This window comes from Herpailurus yagouaroundi, unplaced genomic scaffold (assembly GCF_014898765.1).
Source record: "Herpailurus yagouaroundi ecotype Mexico unplaced genomic scaffold, PumYag 28, whole genome shotgun sequence".
Lineage (NCBI taxonomy): Eukaryota > Metazoa > Chordata > Mammalia > Carnivora > Felidae > Herpailurus > Herpailurus yagouaroundi.
The window spans coordinates 59,349,166-59,365,285 of NW_024412376.1; the positions used below are offsets into that span (position 1 = coordinate 59,349,166).

General features: G+C 34.9%; 1 protein-coding gene across 2 annotated transcripts in view; it reads right to left on the reverse strand.

The window, feature by feature from the left end:
- INTU (inturned planar cell polarity protein) overlaps positions 1-16,120 on the reverse strand; it is an 87,546-nt gene that overhangs the window by 38,205 nt on the left and 33,221 nt on the right. For both annotated transcript variants that reach the window (XM_040474376.1, XM_040474386.1), the window contains 3 exons: positions 15,015-15,218; positions 10,835-10,953; positions 5,062-5,151 (listed from right to left, as the gene is read on the reverse strand). In XM_040474376.1, coding sequence (XP_040330310.1) covers positions 5,062-5,151; positions 10,835-10,953; positions 15,015-15,218 — 413 coding nt within the window. The remainder of the gene's footprint in view (positions 1-5,061; positions 5,152-10,834; positions 10,954-15,014; positions 15,219-16,120) is intronic.

Genomic DNA, 16,120 nt, shown 5'->3' on the forward strand with positions numbered 1-16,120 from the left:
TTTTTTTGAGGTCTACTTTTTTCTTTCTTGGGAAGCATAAGGCAACACCAAAAGAAAAGTTATCTAAACTGGTATTCTCTAACGTTGTGTCAGTCACATAATATAGTATTTATTTTGATATTTGATTACTATTTGGTACATAATATATGATAGTTCTATGCACCAAAAGGTTAAAACTAAAATGTGTTAATAGTTTAATAGAAGTTGTCCATTTTTTTTTTTTAAAGCAGGGAAGAATCTAAATTACAAGTTTTAAAAAATCATTGAACAGGGACATAAGACTAGTCTAACAATAATTAAAAACCTCTCCTTGGGGGCAGTTCTCCATATTCCTACCCCATCCCCCCCCCCCCAGCTTTTAATGTCTTATGACATTAGGGAAGCAATGTAGTTTCAGAAATAATTCAGAAAGACTCTCCTTCAATTTCCAATTCTGCTTCTTGTTAGTTTTGTGATCTTTAGCAAGTTATTTAATCTTCTCTTGGTTTTACTTTCCTCATTTATAAAATGGGGCCAGAGATCATGATGTACATCTGGAGCTGATTTTGAAGATTAAATGAGATTAATGAATGTAAAATACCTAACGTAGTCCCTGGGTTCACATTCTACTCATAAACATCAATCCAGCTCTTATCTCCAACTATAAAAAAATATATACATTAAAATTAAAAGCTAAGAAGGTGAAAATAATAATATAAAACATACCATTAGAGAAGTCACTTTAAAGTTAAATATTCATTACAGTTGACCTTTGAACAATGCAGAGGTTAGGAGTCCCTACACCCCAGGCAACTGAAAATCAAGTATAAATTTTAACTTCCCCAAAACTTAAATAATAATAGCCTACTGTTGACTGGAAGCCTTATGATAACAGTTAATTAACACATATCTTGTATGTATTATATACTGTATTCTTACAATAAAGCAAGCTAGAGGAAAGAAAATGTTATTAAGAAAATCATAAGAAGAGAAATTGATACCATAAGTTTGTATCATCTGTTTACAAGATGAATCATCTGTCAGTACCTACATCAATACGGTCTTATGCGATACAGAACACTGTAGATTTACACATATTACTAACACTAGACACCCAAAATGAAAAGATGTTAAAAAGAAAGTCATATTTATTTACAGACAACTTATGTGTTGATAATGAAGAAAGAGCAATATGATTTCTTTATGGTAGCCTAGTATAATTGATAGTATTACTTCATGGTAGCCTAGCCTATAGACCAGAGTAAATCATTAAAAATTTTTTAGGGCACACTGTATTATATTCATAACACAATACTGGAAACACTGCTGCAGAAAAGCAAAAAGCAAAGTTATAAAGCAGTAAGAAAACTAACACATTATTAATTTTATATTAAATATCAATCATCTTATGCCTCTATAAGGATAGACTATTCCCTTCCACAGAAATCTTGCACGCGATGTTCTACAAGATGAATACTTATACAACGATGATGATGACACAGTTCTTGCTGTACAATTATTAGATTTTTGCAAATATTGATTTGCACGAAGACACACAAATGCACAACAGATAAGTTTATTAACTGTATGGCATAATGATTATCTACTATTCATTAAGTGGAAGTGGATCATCATAAAGGTCTTCATCCTCCTCATCTTCATATTGAATAGGCGGAGAAGGAGGAGGAAGAGGAGGGGTTGGTCTTGCTGTCTCAGGAGTGGCATAAGCAGATGTGGAGGTGCAAGGGGAGGCGGGAGAGGCAGGCACACTTGGTGTAACTTTACAGAAATATATCGTAATTTCTTTCTGACTTTTCTGCTTTTTTGTTTCTCTAAAAATATTCCTATATGTTATCAAAACTTCTTCCACCATTTGCTTTATTATTAGTGCCCATATCATAGAAGGGTTTGTGTCATAAAAGAGGTCAAAAGCAGTCCTGAATAATTAGAACGTTACGGCCGGATTGTCTAGTGTCAATTTGTTTGCTGGCACTGGATGTGGCCATGTGTGGAGATGGCACATCTCCATTAAGTCATCTTCTGTTCATTCCTCAGGTGTGGTGTCTATTAGCTCTTGAAATTTTGTAAGATCTTTATATTGAAACCCTTCACTTCCCTGCCCTGCCGCCTTTTTGCCAGATCCACAATCTCTTTCATGATTTCCCTAATTGGCTCTGTCATAAATCTTGTGAAGTCATGCACAACATCTGGACACAATTTTCTCCAGCAAGAATTTATTGTTTCAGGACTGATGACTTTTGTGGCTTTTTCTATAACAACAATGGCATCTTCAGTGGTGTAGTCCTTCCAGACTTTCATGATGTTCTATTGGGGTCCCCCTCCACGGCATTGACAATCCTTTCCATAGAGTACCATGTGTAATGATGTCTAAAGGCCCTTGTGACCCCTTGATCTAGAGGTTAAATTGGAGATGTTTTGTTTGGGGGCAATTAGACTGACATCTTTGGTACTGAACTCATGGGGTTCTGGGTGGCCAGGGGCATTGTCCAATATCAAAAGAACTTTCAAAGGCAGTCCCTTACTGGTGAAGTACTTCCTGACTTCAGGGGCAAAGCATCAACAGAACCAGTCCAGAAAAAGGATTCTCATTGCCCAGGCCTTCTTGTTGTACAACCAAAAGACTGGCAACTGGTGTTTATCTTTTCCTTTCAAGGTTTGGGGCTTAGCAGCTTTATACATAAGGGCAGTCCTAATCATAAACCTGACTGTGTCTTCACAAAACAGAGTTAGCCTATTCCTTCCCACCTTAAATTCTGGTGCTCACTTTTCTTCTTAACTAATGTCCTATGCAACATTTTTCTTTCTCCCAGAATAGGGCACTTTTGTCTGTATTAAAAACCTTGAGGCGCACCTGGATGGCTCAGTTGGTTGAGTGTCTGACTTCAGCTCAGGTCATGATCTTGGGGTTCATGAGTTCAAGCCCCACATTGGGCTTGCTGATGTCATTGAAGGACCCGCTTCAGATCCTCTGTCCCCCTCTCTCTGCCCCTCTCCCACTTGCACTCTCTCAAAAATAAATAAACATTAAAAAACAAAAAACAAAAACCTTGAGGCAGATATCCTTCCTCCTCACTGATTTTTTTAATGACATCTGGGAAGTCATCTGCAGTCTCTTAGCAGAATCTGCTTCTCCTGATATCTTGACATTTTTAAAGCTAAACCTGCTTCTAAAATAGTCAGACCATCCTTTGTGCTGGCATTAAATTCTCCTGCTTTAGATCCTTAACCTTCCCTTTGCCTTAAGTTGTCATATCATGACCGCTTTTTCTTAAATCATATTAGTCTACAGGTATGCCTTCCTTCTAGCAATCCTGCACCTACATAAAAATTGCTTTTTCAATACGAGATAAAAAGATCTTTTCACAAAAAGTGCAATGTTTTTGCACATGCTGGCCTAACTGTAGTGATTGCTTCAGGAATTTCCTTTCCTTTTTTACAATGGCCCTCATGCAGGATTTATTTATGTTGAAATGGTGGCCAATTGCAGCTGCAGATCTCAATCAATAGTACATATCAAGCAATTTAACTTTTTCTTGTAATGTCCTAACTTTTGTCTGCTTCTTGGGAGCATTTCCAGCATTACTAGTGGCATTTCATATGGGTCCCACGGTGTTATTCAAGGTTTACACTATTGCACGAAGAAAAATATGCAAGAACTGCAAGAAATCACTTTTTACTGCAATTTACTGGAAAGACAAACTGCTCACACAGAGATGATTAACGTCACGGGGGGTTGTAAGTAGGTAACACTTGAGGTCACTGCAACAGCAACAATAGGAGATAGCAATAAGATTATTCCAGTAGTACAGTATGTGCTATGGTTAATTTTATGCAGTTATGATTTAATAATGCAGCTTTACATTTGTTTACACTTCTCTCAATTGCGAATAGCTCCATGTAAGTATTTGTTTAAGTTTTGATAAATTTTAACTTTTAATAATAGATCTGTGTATATTTTATGGTAGTAAATGATAAAACAGACTGTATCTACACATATTTTATGCATTCATGACGTATGTAACTTTTTCTCAAAATTTTCAATATTTCTAGACTATGTAGTTCATCTGTGAGCTTTTTCATACTGTCACAAATCTCCAAAAAACCTTCTAATATATTTATTGAAAACCACCCACATATAAGTGGATCAGCACAATTCAAATCCATGTTGTTTAAGGGTCAACTGTATTTTGTCAAAGGTGCTCAACATCATGGCCAAACACCTTTTTCCTTGACTTTTAATTTTCCAAAATCTCCAACAGTAAAAAACCAAACACACAGGGGCGCCTGGGTGGCGCAGTCGGTTGGGCGTCCGACTTCAGCCAGGTCACGATCTCGCGGTCCGTGAGTTCGAGCCCCGCATCGGGCTCTGGGCTGATGGCTCAGAGCCTGGAGCCTGTTTCCAATTCTGTGTCTCCCTCTCTCTCTGCTCCTCCCCCGTTCATGCTCTGTCTCTCTCTGTCCCAAAAATAAATAAACGTTGAAAAAAAAAAAAAAAACTAACACACAAAATCCAAACCACGATCTTGTCAAAAGTTTGAGCAGAGAAGGTCATCTCTCAGCCACCTTCACACTGGCCACATCTCATAAGTGTGCTGAAAGTCCTTCTTCTTACTAATTGGTCTAGCTGGGTGTTCCCAGCGCTTTTTATATTTTTAATATCAAATTAACATAGGTAGCTATTGCACTAGTGGAACAGATATTTAAAACATAAGACTATTTTTTTATTAAAATTTTTTTTAATGTTTATTCATTTTTGAGAGAGAGAGAGAGACAGAGCACAAGCAGGGGAGGGTCTGAGAGAGAGGGAGACACAGAATCTGAAGCAGGTTCCAGGCTCTGAGCTGACAGCACAGAGCCCGATGTAGGACTCAAACCCACCAACCATGAGATCATGACCTGAGCTGAAGTTGGAGGTTTAACCAGACTGAGCCAGCTAGGTGCCCCAACATAAGACTGTTTAAAGGAGTTTGCCTTTTGACAAAAATGTCATACTTTTAATGAAACAGATTTTGTTAGCAATATATAGAAAAGATTTTAAGGTAAACAAAGATCTCAACTTACTCTTCAGCAGGCAGGCCAATTAACAACAACTTGTCAGATTCTTTCCAATAAGCCACATGGATTTGTTTCCCATTTAAAAGAAGGGATGAGCTAAGAAAAAATAGAGTGAAAATAAAGTCAGAATATCTTTAATGTCATAAAATTATAAACAGTCACTCATAAAAGATTACACATGGTATGATTTAAGAACCGCATGCTTAATAAGCAAGTTTCTTGGCATTTATCTGTCACACAGAAAAGGCAAGGAATTGTATAACAACAATAATGTATTCTGAAATATTCTTTTAAATATCTATAAAAAGCTCCAGGTCAAACAAAAGTAGTCACATTACAGTAAAAGGTATTGAAATTCTTTTGCTAAATTAAGTGACTATACATTATTTTTTTCCCAAAAGAAAGCTTCCATTACTGTGCTAATTTACCAAATCTTTTCTGATTGCCTATTTATTAAGAGAATTTATTAAGAGAAATTTCTATTTATTAAGAGAAATTACAAAGAAAGGACAACATGGTTCCAGCTCACAAGTGATAATTCAATATGGGGCACATGTAAACATGTGGTTCTTAAACAAAGAACCAAAATATAAGTCAGATTTAAACATGTACTCAAGGAAACTTTTGGGATAATGTATATATTCATTGTGGTAATGGTCTCAGGGTCATACACCTCTGTCAAAACTGATCAAATTGTATATTTTACATATATGCAATTTACTCTACTTCAATCAAGTTGGAAAACATATTAAATGTGTTCTAAAAAGAGATATAATAAAGAACTATGAAAGCAGAGTATGATCCTTCTTGTAATGCGGGTAGATGGTGTGAAGAAAATATATTCAGTATTTGTTTTTGCTTTAAAGTTTATTGATTTTTGAGAGGGAGAGAGCATGTGCATGTGTGCAAGCAGGGAAGGGGCAGAGAGAGAGAGAGGGAGAAAGAGAACCTCAAGCAGGCTCCGCGCTGTCAGCACAGAGCCCGATGGGGGGTTTGATCTCACGAACAATGAGGTTATGACCTTAGCCAAAATCAAGAGTCAGACACTTAACTGACTAAGTCGCCTAGATGTACCCCTTCCTTTTTTTTTCTTTAGTATTTTTTTTTCTTTAAGTGAGAATACACACATCAGTTTTCATTGGTTGAGTCCTTGGAATATAATGTATATTCTATACTACAATAGAGATAAGTGTGTGGGATTTTAAACATGAATTGCTAAATAGATTTTTTTCAAAAGAAATATTACTTTTGTCTTAATAAAGTTTAAAAATATATATGCTTTTTGACAAATATTAGATTCTTTTTATACTCAGACATTAATATCACTATAGTTTTAAAACTGTGTATACAAGACGTACATGTTGCTAAGGAATCCCTGAAATAATAATCATTTTCATATTTACTGTTTACAAAAAAGTTTTTCTACCTACATTTACTGTTTTCCACATGTTTAATCCATAACTTATCACTAATAACAAGATCTAAACATCAAGTAAAATAACATCTATCCTTTAGAGTAAAAAGAAAAAATCAAATCCACATGGAGAAACTTAAAACAAAATTTCTTTCCAATAAGATTAAAAAGGAGGCCTGAATTTGAAAACATTATCCTAAGAAGCCAGTCATAAATAAGCATGTATTATGATTTCATTCACATGAAATGTCCAGTATAGGTTTTTATTTGGGTATCATGAAAATATTCTAAAATTGACTGTGGTGATGGTTGCCAAATTGTACGCTTTAAATGGGCAAATTGTATGATAAATGAATGATGTCTCAATAAAGCTGTTTAAAAAAAATAAAAGGAGAGCACCTGGGTGACTCAGTCAGTTAAGCAACTGACTCTTGATGTTGGCTCAGGTTGTGATCTCATGGTCGTGAAATTGAGCCCTGTGCTGGGCGCCATGCTGAACATGGAGCCTGCTTGGGATTCTCTCTCTCCCTCTCTCTTTCTGCCCCTCCCTATGGGCATCCTCTTTCTCTCTCTCTCAAAAAAAATAAAGAAACATTTAAAAAGTAAAAATAAAAAATAAAAGGAGGCCTGCAACATATTTTTTCATATCATTATTTTAATTTTTTTCTCTAATGTTTAATACATACTATTTGTTATTGTTATTATTTTTTATTATAATCAAGTGCATACTATTTGCTAGACATTATATTTTTTAATCTTTTTAACATCGTCTTCAGGCATTACTATCATTATATTTTTTAAATTTTTGTTAAGTTTTATTTAAATTCCAGTTAGTTGGGGCTCCTGGGTGGTTCAGATGGTTAAGTGTCCACCTCTTGATTCAGCTCAGGTCATGATCTCATTGTTTGTCGATCGTGGGATCGAGCAATGTGTCGGGTTCTTCACTGACAGCTCAGAGCCTGCTGGGATTCTCTCTCTCCCTCTCTCTCTGCCTCTCCTCCACTTGTGCTTTGTGTCTCTCTCAAAATTAAATAACTATTTATAAAGACATAAAATAAATTTTAAAAATCCTTTAAATTCCAATTAAACATACAGCGTAATATTAGTTTCAGGTGTATAATACAGTGATTCAACACTTCCATACATCACCCAGCGTTCATCACAGCAAGTGCATTCCTTAATCCCGATCATCTATTTTACCTATTCTCCCACCAACTTCCCACCTGGTAACCAGCAGTTTGTTCTCTATAGTTAAAAGTCTGTTTCTTAGTTTGCCTAGCTCTCTCATTTTATTTTCTCTTTGCTAACTTGTTTTGTTTCTTAAATTCCAAATATGAGTGAAATCGTTTGGTATTTGTCTTTCTCTGACTTATTTAGCTTAGCATAATACTCTCTAGCTCCATCTGTGTTGTTGCAAAGATAAAGACTCCACTAAAAAAGAGAACATTAGGCCAATATCTCTGATGAACGTGTATGCAAAAATTCTCAATAAACTACTAGCAAACTGAATCCAACAACACATTAAAAAAATCATTCATGGGGCACCTGCGTTGCCTCAACTCAGTTGGTCGAGTGTCTGACTTTGGCTCAGATCATGATCTCCCAGTTCATTGGTTCAAGCACCACATTGGGCTCGCTGATGTCAGTGTCTGTCCCTCTTTCTCTCTGCCCCTCCCCCCTTTCTTTCTCTCTCTCTTTCTCTCTCTCTCTCTCTCAAAAATAAACAAACATTACAAAAAAATCATTCACCACAATCAAGTGGGATTTATTCCTGAGTTGCAAGGGAGGTTCAATATTTGCAAATCAATCAACGTGACACACCACATTAATAAAAATTTAAAAATATCACTTCAATAGAGGAGGAAAAAGCATTTGACAAAGTACAACATTCACTCATGATAAAAATCCTCAACAAAGCAGGTTTATAGAGAACATATCTCAATATAATAAAGGCCTTATATGAGAAACCTGCAGTTAATATCATCCTCAGTGGGGAAAAACTGAGAGATTTGCCTCTATGGTCAGGAACAAGACAAGGTCTTGCTGAGCTGTCAGCACAGACCCCGACACAGGGCTCAAACTCACGGACCGTGAGTTCATGACCTGAGCCGAAGTCGGACGCTTAACAGACTGAGCCACCCAGGCACCCCTAAAGTAATCTTGAAAAAGAAAAGCAAAGCTAGAGACATCACAATTCTAGACTTTAAGTTTTATTACAAAGCTGTAGTGATCAAGACAGTTTGGTATAGGCATAAAAACAGACACATAGATCAACGGCACAGAATAGAAAAACCAGAAACAAACCCAAACCTATATGGTCAATTAAACTCCAACAAAGAGGAAAAAAAGAATATCCAATGGGAAAAAAGACTGTTTCTTCAACAACAAATGGTGTTGGGAAAACTGGACAGCAACATGGAGAAGAATGAAACTGACCACTTTCTTACACCATACACAAAAATAAACTCAAAATGGATGAAAGATCTAAATGTGAGACAGGAAACCATTAAAATCCTAAAGGAGAACACAGGGAGTAACTTCTTTGACATTGGCTGTAGCAACTTACTTCTAGATATGTCTCCTAAGGCAACGAAAACAAAAGCAAAAATAAACTACTGGGACATCATCAAAATAAGCTTCTGCACAGTGAAGGAAACAGTCAACAAAACTAAAAGGCAATCTATGGAATGGGAGGAGATATTTGCAAATTACGTATCTGATAAAGGGTTAGTATCCAAAATACATAAAGAACTTATAAAACTCAACGACCAAAAAACAAATAATCCAACTAAAAAAATGGGCAGAAGACATGAATAGACATTTTTCCAAAGAAGACATACAGATGGCCAACAGACACATGAGAAGATGTTCAACATCACTCATTACCAGGGAAATGCAAATCAATACTATAATCAGGTATGACCTCATGCCTATCAGAATGGCTAAAACCAACAATACAAGACACAATAGGTGCTGGCAGAGAAAAGGGAACCCTCTTGCATTGTTGAGGGGAATGCAAACTGGTGCAGATGCTCTGGAAAACAGTAGGAAAGTTCCTCAAAAAGTTAAAAATAGAACTACCCTACCATCTAGCAATTGCACTAAGTATTTTCCCAAAGATTACTAAAACACTAATTCAAAGGGATATATACACCTCAGTGTTTATAGCAACATTATCTACAAGCAACATTATCTACAACAACTAAATTATGGAAAGAGCCTAAATGTCCACTGACTGATGAATGGATAAAGAAGAGGTGGTATATATATACACAATGGAATATTACTCAGCCATAAAAAAAAGAAATCTTGCCATTTGCAATGACATATATGGAGCTAGAGTATTATGATAAGTGAAATAAGTCAGAGAAAGACAAATACCATATGATTTTACTCAACATGTGATTTTGAATGCAAATTTATATATTAAATATAGCCTCAGTTACTAGTGTCTGGAAAATGAGTCCCAGAATTAAACATGACTTTTATTTAGAAAACAAGGAAATTCTTCTTGCTATTATCCCGCAGATCTTATCTTTTAGAATCTTAGAGGTGTCATTTTTACCAAAAGATGGGAAAAGTTCCTTAGAAAATCCAACTTTATATTTCTAAAACTTTTGAAATATTAAGAAAGAAAAATGGTTTGTAATCCCTAGATTTATTTTATTAAAAAAACAAAAAACAAAACTCAACCAAGTTTTGAGCATCCTCCTCCCATAAGTTAACTGTGGCATTTCAGAGTCAGGGCTTACTAAATCGACTTTGAATGGGATGTGTGGCTCTATAACTGAGTATATGGTATATTTTATTTTTCAAAAAATTATTTCACATCAGTCTTGTTTATTCATCAAGTTAACTTGCACAGATGATACAAGGAACATTCTGGCTCCTCTTCTTAAAGTGTATGTGTATTGTGTTTTTTTCTGTCATTGTTGTAGAACAGACTATTTTGAACTACATGAAAAATGCAGTGTTCAGTCATTCTTACCAACCACAGGAGTATTGCCTAGCAAATTAATAATCAAGACAAAAACATGAAAGAGCCCAGACTCAACATAATGTCATGCTTAAGAAATACCACCTTCATGAATAAATGCTACAATATGTCATTAGTCCAAATTTGTTATTTAAAGTATGCCAAACACCCAGATCTACAGCTGTATTGAGAACTTACACCTTATAGGTGACCAGTAGAAATGTTAGGTAAGAAACAAAATATCTGCAGACATCATATCTGCTATGTAGATATCTACATTATAGATACAAATATATTTGTATAATAGTACTTGTATTAGTATTTTGTCAGAACCAAGGTACAGAACTTGCAAGAAATAGAATAAAAGCTAAATAAAAATCAATTCTTACCTAGTAACTTGAGTCCCAGTTACATTTTCCAACATGTCACAGAGTGTGAGAAATATCCCTCTCACACTTTTCAGTTTCTGAGATGCATCAGAAACTGGATAATGATAAAGAATTTCCTGCTGTTAAATGAAAAGAAAGAGAAGTGATCAACCCCCCCTCCCCTGCAAATTTTCCAACCATTACTTTTGTCATGGAAACTTCAGGCTTTGTACTATTAAGAAAAGAACAAAAAAATGAATCCTTTCAGCTTCAGGGGAAGTTTCATTCAAACAAACACAAGAAAGGAAGTATGTCTGGAATTTTAACACATTACCTAGTATTTAAAACACTACATTTGGAAGTCAGTTACAAACTGTCAAAATTGGTCATAATACCAAAATATATACTGAGTAGGACACTCATTAGTTAGAATAATTACAATTAATTTCAATGTTTTAAACTTTAATCTCCTTTACAATAAATTCTAATAATAATATTTTATTATATTTGATTACTCAAATTTTCTGATCTCCTGTGGTAGTGTATCTGTATGGATACCACATGTAACTTGTAAGAGTCTTTAATTTTAATTACTTTCATTACTGACATTTAAAAGATAATCATCATCTTTGGTGAAATCATTAAATCCTTATTCAAACATAAGACGGTACTACAATTAAATTTACAAAGTAAGAATACAAAATGAAAGTAGTGCAAGTAGAGAGAAAGCAGTATTATGATATTATAATATCTTATCTGTCTTAAATGTAAAAGGGTTTGCCCACCACAAATTAAACTTTAAAAGAAAGCACATTTTAAATTATGGAAAAACTAGATCTATAAGATAATTCACAAAATGCTTAATATATATTTTTTTGCTTTCAAGAAAAGCATGTTCCCAAGAAACAAACAGTTTTCATAAAATAAAATAAATTTCAAAATCAGGATAGGCATTGTGCTAGACCTTTTACACAAAGGAATGAATCATTCTGTACCTCACTTTTCTGTTGTTAAAACAACATGCTATTTTCCTCACAGGTTAAATTAAAAGCAGGCAAAATAAAAATTTCTATATGAAATCATAGAGAATTCAAAGTAGCTCCCAGTTATGCTATTTAATATTTAATATCTGTAAATATTAATACAGTCACTATTGAAAAGCCAAACTCCTAACTTGGATCTTTCCCTTGATCCTCTCTCTAAAGAGTGTTCTACATCTTATTTTGATCTCTCGTTACAAGAAATAATTATGTGACTTAGAGTCCATGTCTTGGCAACTTTTACATCATGACAAATACAAATAATTAATAAACTGGACACACCTTTTTTTATACTTATTAAGCACATTCAATATATGCAAATTGCTATAGAATATGTTGGCCAAATACACTCTGCCTAACCCTCAAATTTTCTTGCAATATTTCTACTGTAAAACAGTTACAAAAATCCTATCTTTAAAAATTAAGCCAAACATCAGTTAAGCTCTTCTGTTATGCTTACTTAGTAAAGTTAAACCTTGACTAGTAAATACACTTATTGCATTCGGTCAAATACCAAACACCACTTTAAACAAATAACCATATACTCTTTGATTAAGTTTTTGAAATTTTCAAATCTTATAACTTGGAGAATACAAGTTATTAACTATGTAACTCACATGAAAACTTAATGACCCTATGACATTTTATTGTATGCTAAGTCATATTAGTAAAAAAAGTCATTTGAAAAAGTCTCTATTCCAACCTCTGCAGCAACCAGCCCAGAAAGCCTCACTGTTAAGGACCTGGCAAACTCAACAGTTTCTAACCAGTTTAATTAGCTGTCTTTTTAGGCACTTGTTAGTGGCATGCATTTGCAGCAGCTTCCACTCTGTTCAGTAAGAATAAAAAGCCTCTCCTAATTACAGTGTTGATACAAGGCTGTCAACAGACAGAAACTTGTTCATTTGAGAGACGTCTACACACTTTCCCATGGAAAGAAAGGCAAAGATGACAAAAGGCCTCAGCAGTATTCTACTCCAGGATGACCTAGAAAGTTTCAGAGTGTTAGCATCCCAGGATTTTGTTGTGTGTTTTTATATAATAAATGGTTAAATTTCTCATTTAACTAGTAATACATGCAAGAAATCAGAATAATTAACTTTAGGTTTTTCTGTTTTCAGAACACAGAAAATTATAAAAAATACACATAAGTAAATCCTTTCTTTTCCATTTCAATTATTGACTAAATTTTGATATACAAAGAAGCAACACTTTTGAAAAAAATTTAAAAAAAAAAGAAGAAGCAAGATGAGGAAACACTCCTTGGATAAAATGGCTTTGGCAATGAGAATATAGGCTGCAAGGATTTCAAAAGCAAAGAAATGTAAATTAGGTAAAAACTTTTTAGATCTCCCTTGTGCTTGAAGCATTATGGTAAACTAGATGCTTTGAGAGACCCTTACGCTGTAAAACAAGTAGAGTTATGGCTCGAACATAACTTGTTGAACTGCTAGATATATAAGAAGGACATCTTCTCCATACCCTTTCAAGCCCCTTCCCAGAACTGCAAAGTTCTGGGAGTGGTGGGAGTGGTGAGTGGTGGGCCGAAGGACAGAGGCAGGGCTGCTTTGAGGGTTGATGCCTACAATAGTGTCAGTCAGGACACTGAGTATTGAGCTAGTGGCTAGGTAGGTAAGCTGAACTTAGCACCATTGTGTTAAACCCGGATTCTTGAGTAAGGCTGAAGTACCCTAGGTCAGTGGCAGAAGCAGAAGCAGCAAATTCTCTCTGGAGGAAGGCATTCCCACTTTTAAACCACAGGACTCCCAAAGATAAAAATCAAGCAGTTAAGTTTAGTCAGTGATCACCAAGGACACAAGAAGGCAAACCACCACAAGTCTTAGGACGTAGAGGACTCAGAGTTGGTAGAATGGGCAGATAAAGGATACAGAAGAACACAGAATATACATGAAATACTTACAGAAATAAAGTATAAAATCACTAAGACAAGACTACCAGTAGAGAAAATAACTTTCTACCTGAATGAAATAAGCAATAGTATGCGTTAACTTCATCTTCTTCTCAGCCACACAGAAAAACTACATTTTCTTACCTCCTTGCATTGGGAGAGACTAGTTCTAGACACTGGAACATGGGCAGAAGTGATGTTCTAATTTTTAAGCTAGGACTCGGAAATGTCCCATGAGATATTAAATGCTTTCTCTCTTCTTTCATTGTTGAACTAGATGCAAAATGATCTACGGCTCTGAAGCCTTTGGAAATCATGGAACCACTAGATGAAGGGCTCTGACCACCGAGCAACATGAGCAGGAACATTTATATTGAAATAAGAAACAAACTACTATGTTAAGCCACTAAGACATCAGAGTTGCTACAACGATTGGCCTATTTTGACTAACACAATGTAGTAATAATTATAAAGCACCTTTCAAGAGGAGGTGAAAACAACATCATCAGATAAATAACAACAAAAAGTATTTATCATCAAGAGACTTTTACTAAAAAGAAATACCTAAAATATATGTCTTAAGAAGAAGAAAAATGATCAAATAAGGACAGCTAGAGACAGAAGAAAGATAGTAAAGAAAGTGGTAAGCATTTATGTAAATTTAAAGAAGGTCCATTTGTATGGAATACAATGTATAAAATATGCATTTTTATAATGCATTACTTACATATTTTATAATATATAAAATGTCACAATAATTAATAGTAGTAACACCAGTATAATTACACCCAATTTCTGGAATTTTTTAAAAAGTGATAGCATGAAAATACTGAGGAAAATAGCATGTATGTGAAGAGGGGAAATTGGAATTAAGGTGTACCAAGGGCCTTGAATTATTTTAAAAAAGAGTTAAGGTACTGCTTTCGAGTCTGCTAAAATAAACATGACAAAATTTTAAGAGCAATTACTAAAAAAATAGAAATAAAGACTACAGCAACCAATAACAGGTAAGAAAATATTATGGAAAAAGTAGTTCAAATAGAAATTTTTAAAGAAGATGGTAGAAACAAATTCAAATATTTCAGTAATCTATAAATGGACTAATTAGGTTTGTCAATTAGAAGATTGTGTAAGAGACATACCAAAACCATAAAGACACAGAATGACTGAAAAAAGTGCTTATTATTCACCTGGAAGACTATAAAAGGAAAAGACTTATTCTTTTCCTTTGCACTTTTGAGAAGGCACTCACCTCTTCCTTTGATGTTTCTGAGTCAAGCTGTAGTGTGAGATAGATAACGATGTGAGGAGTGTTTAGGATATTTTGCTGGATCCCTTCAACCTCTTCTCCCCACAGAAGTTTGACTAAATCACTTGTGTTCGACTGTGTCTTTTTCTGTTTTGGTTGAGTTGTTTCCTTTTTCACAGCATATGCATTCTCAAATGTCAGTTTTACCTTTAACAATTAAACAATGTGTTGATTTTTCAACAAGGGAAAGTCAGCTGCAGTTTTCACAAAAAAGGGTCTGTACATGCATATATATTCAGGTACACACAGTATATCTAAATAACATCCTAGAATGTGAGCTCTTTACGGAAGGGACTATGTAGTCTATTTACATTTCTATCTCTAGCTCCTAGCCTAGCACATATTATTACAAATATTTATTGAGTAAGAATTTATAATTACGTGTACAAAAATTCATTTATTTAGTCACTGTATTCTAAGTTACTGACAACAAAAGGAAATGCCATGGAAAAACAAGAATTCATATGATCTCATAATTTCAAAAACAGCAACACTATTACTATGAATGCTGATAGCACTGATTCATCTGGAGAAGGGAAAAAAGAAGATTTAGGATTAAAAGGAACTTCATAAAACCAGATTAGCTTTCCTTTCAAGCGAGGTGATAGTCAAACATTTTTCTTAGACATTCTTTGAGGTCCTTTAAATTAAAGACCAAGGAGGGGCGCCTAGGTGGCTCAGTTGGTTAAGTGTCCGACTTGGGCTCAGGTCATGATCTCATGGGTTTGAGCCCAGTGTTGAGCTCTGTGCTGGCAGCTAAGAGCCGGGAGCCTGCTTCAGATTCTGTATCTCCCCTTCTCTCTGCCCCTCCCATGCTCATGCTCTGTCTCTCTCTGTTTCTTAATAATAAATAAATGTTAAAAAAATTTTTTTAAAAATAAAGACCGAGGAAAACTATCAATGTACTGGATCTCGGACCATGACCTTGAGAAGATTATCAGTTTTATCAAGACAGTTTTATTTTCATGGTTGACAAGATTGGTAAGAGCCAGAATGTGGTCATCCATATTCCAGTTGCTGAAAGGAAGCTTCCACTTCTCAATTACCTT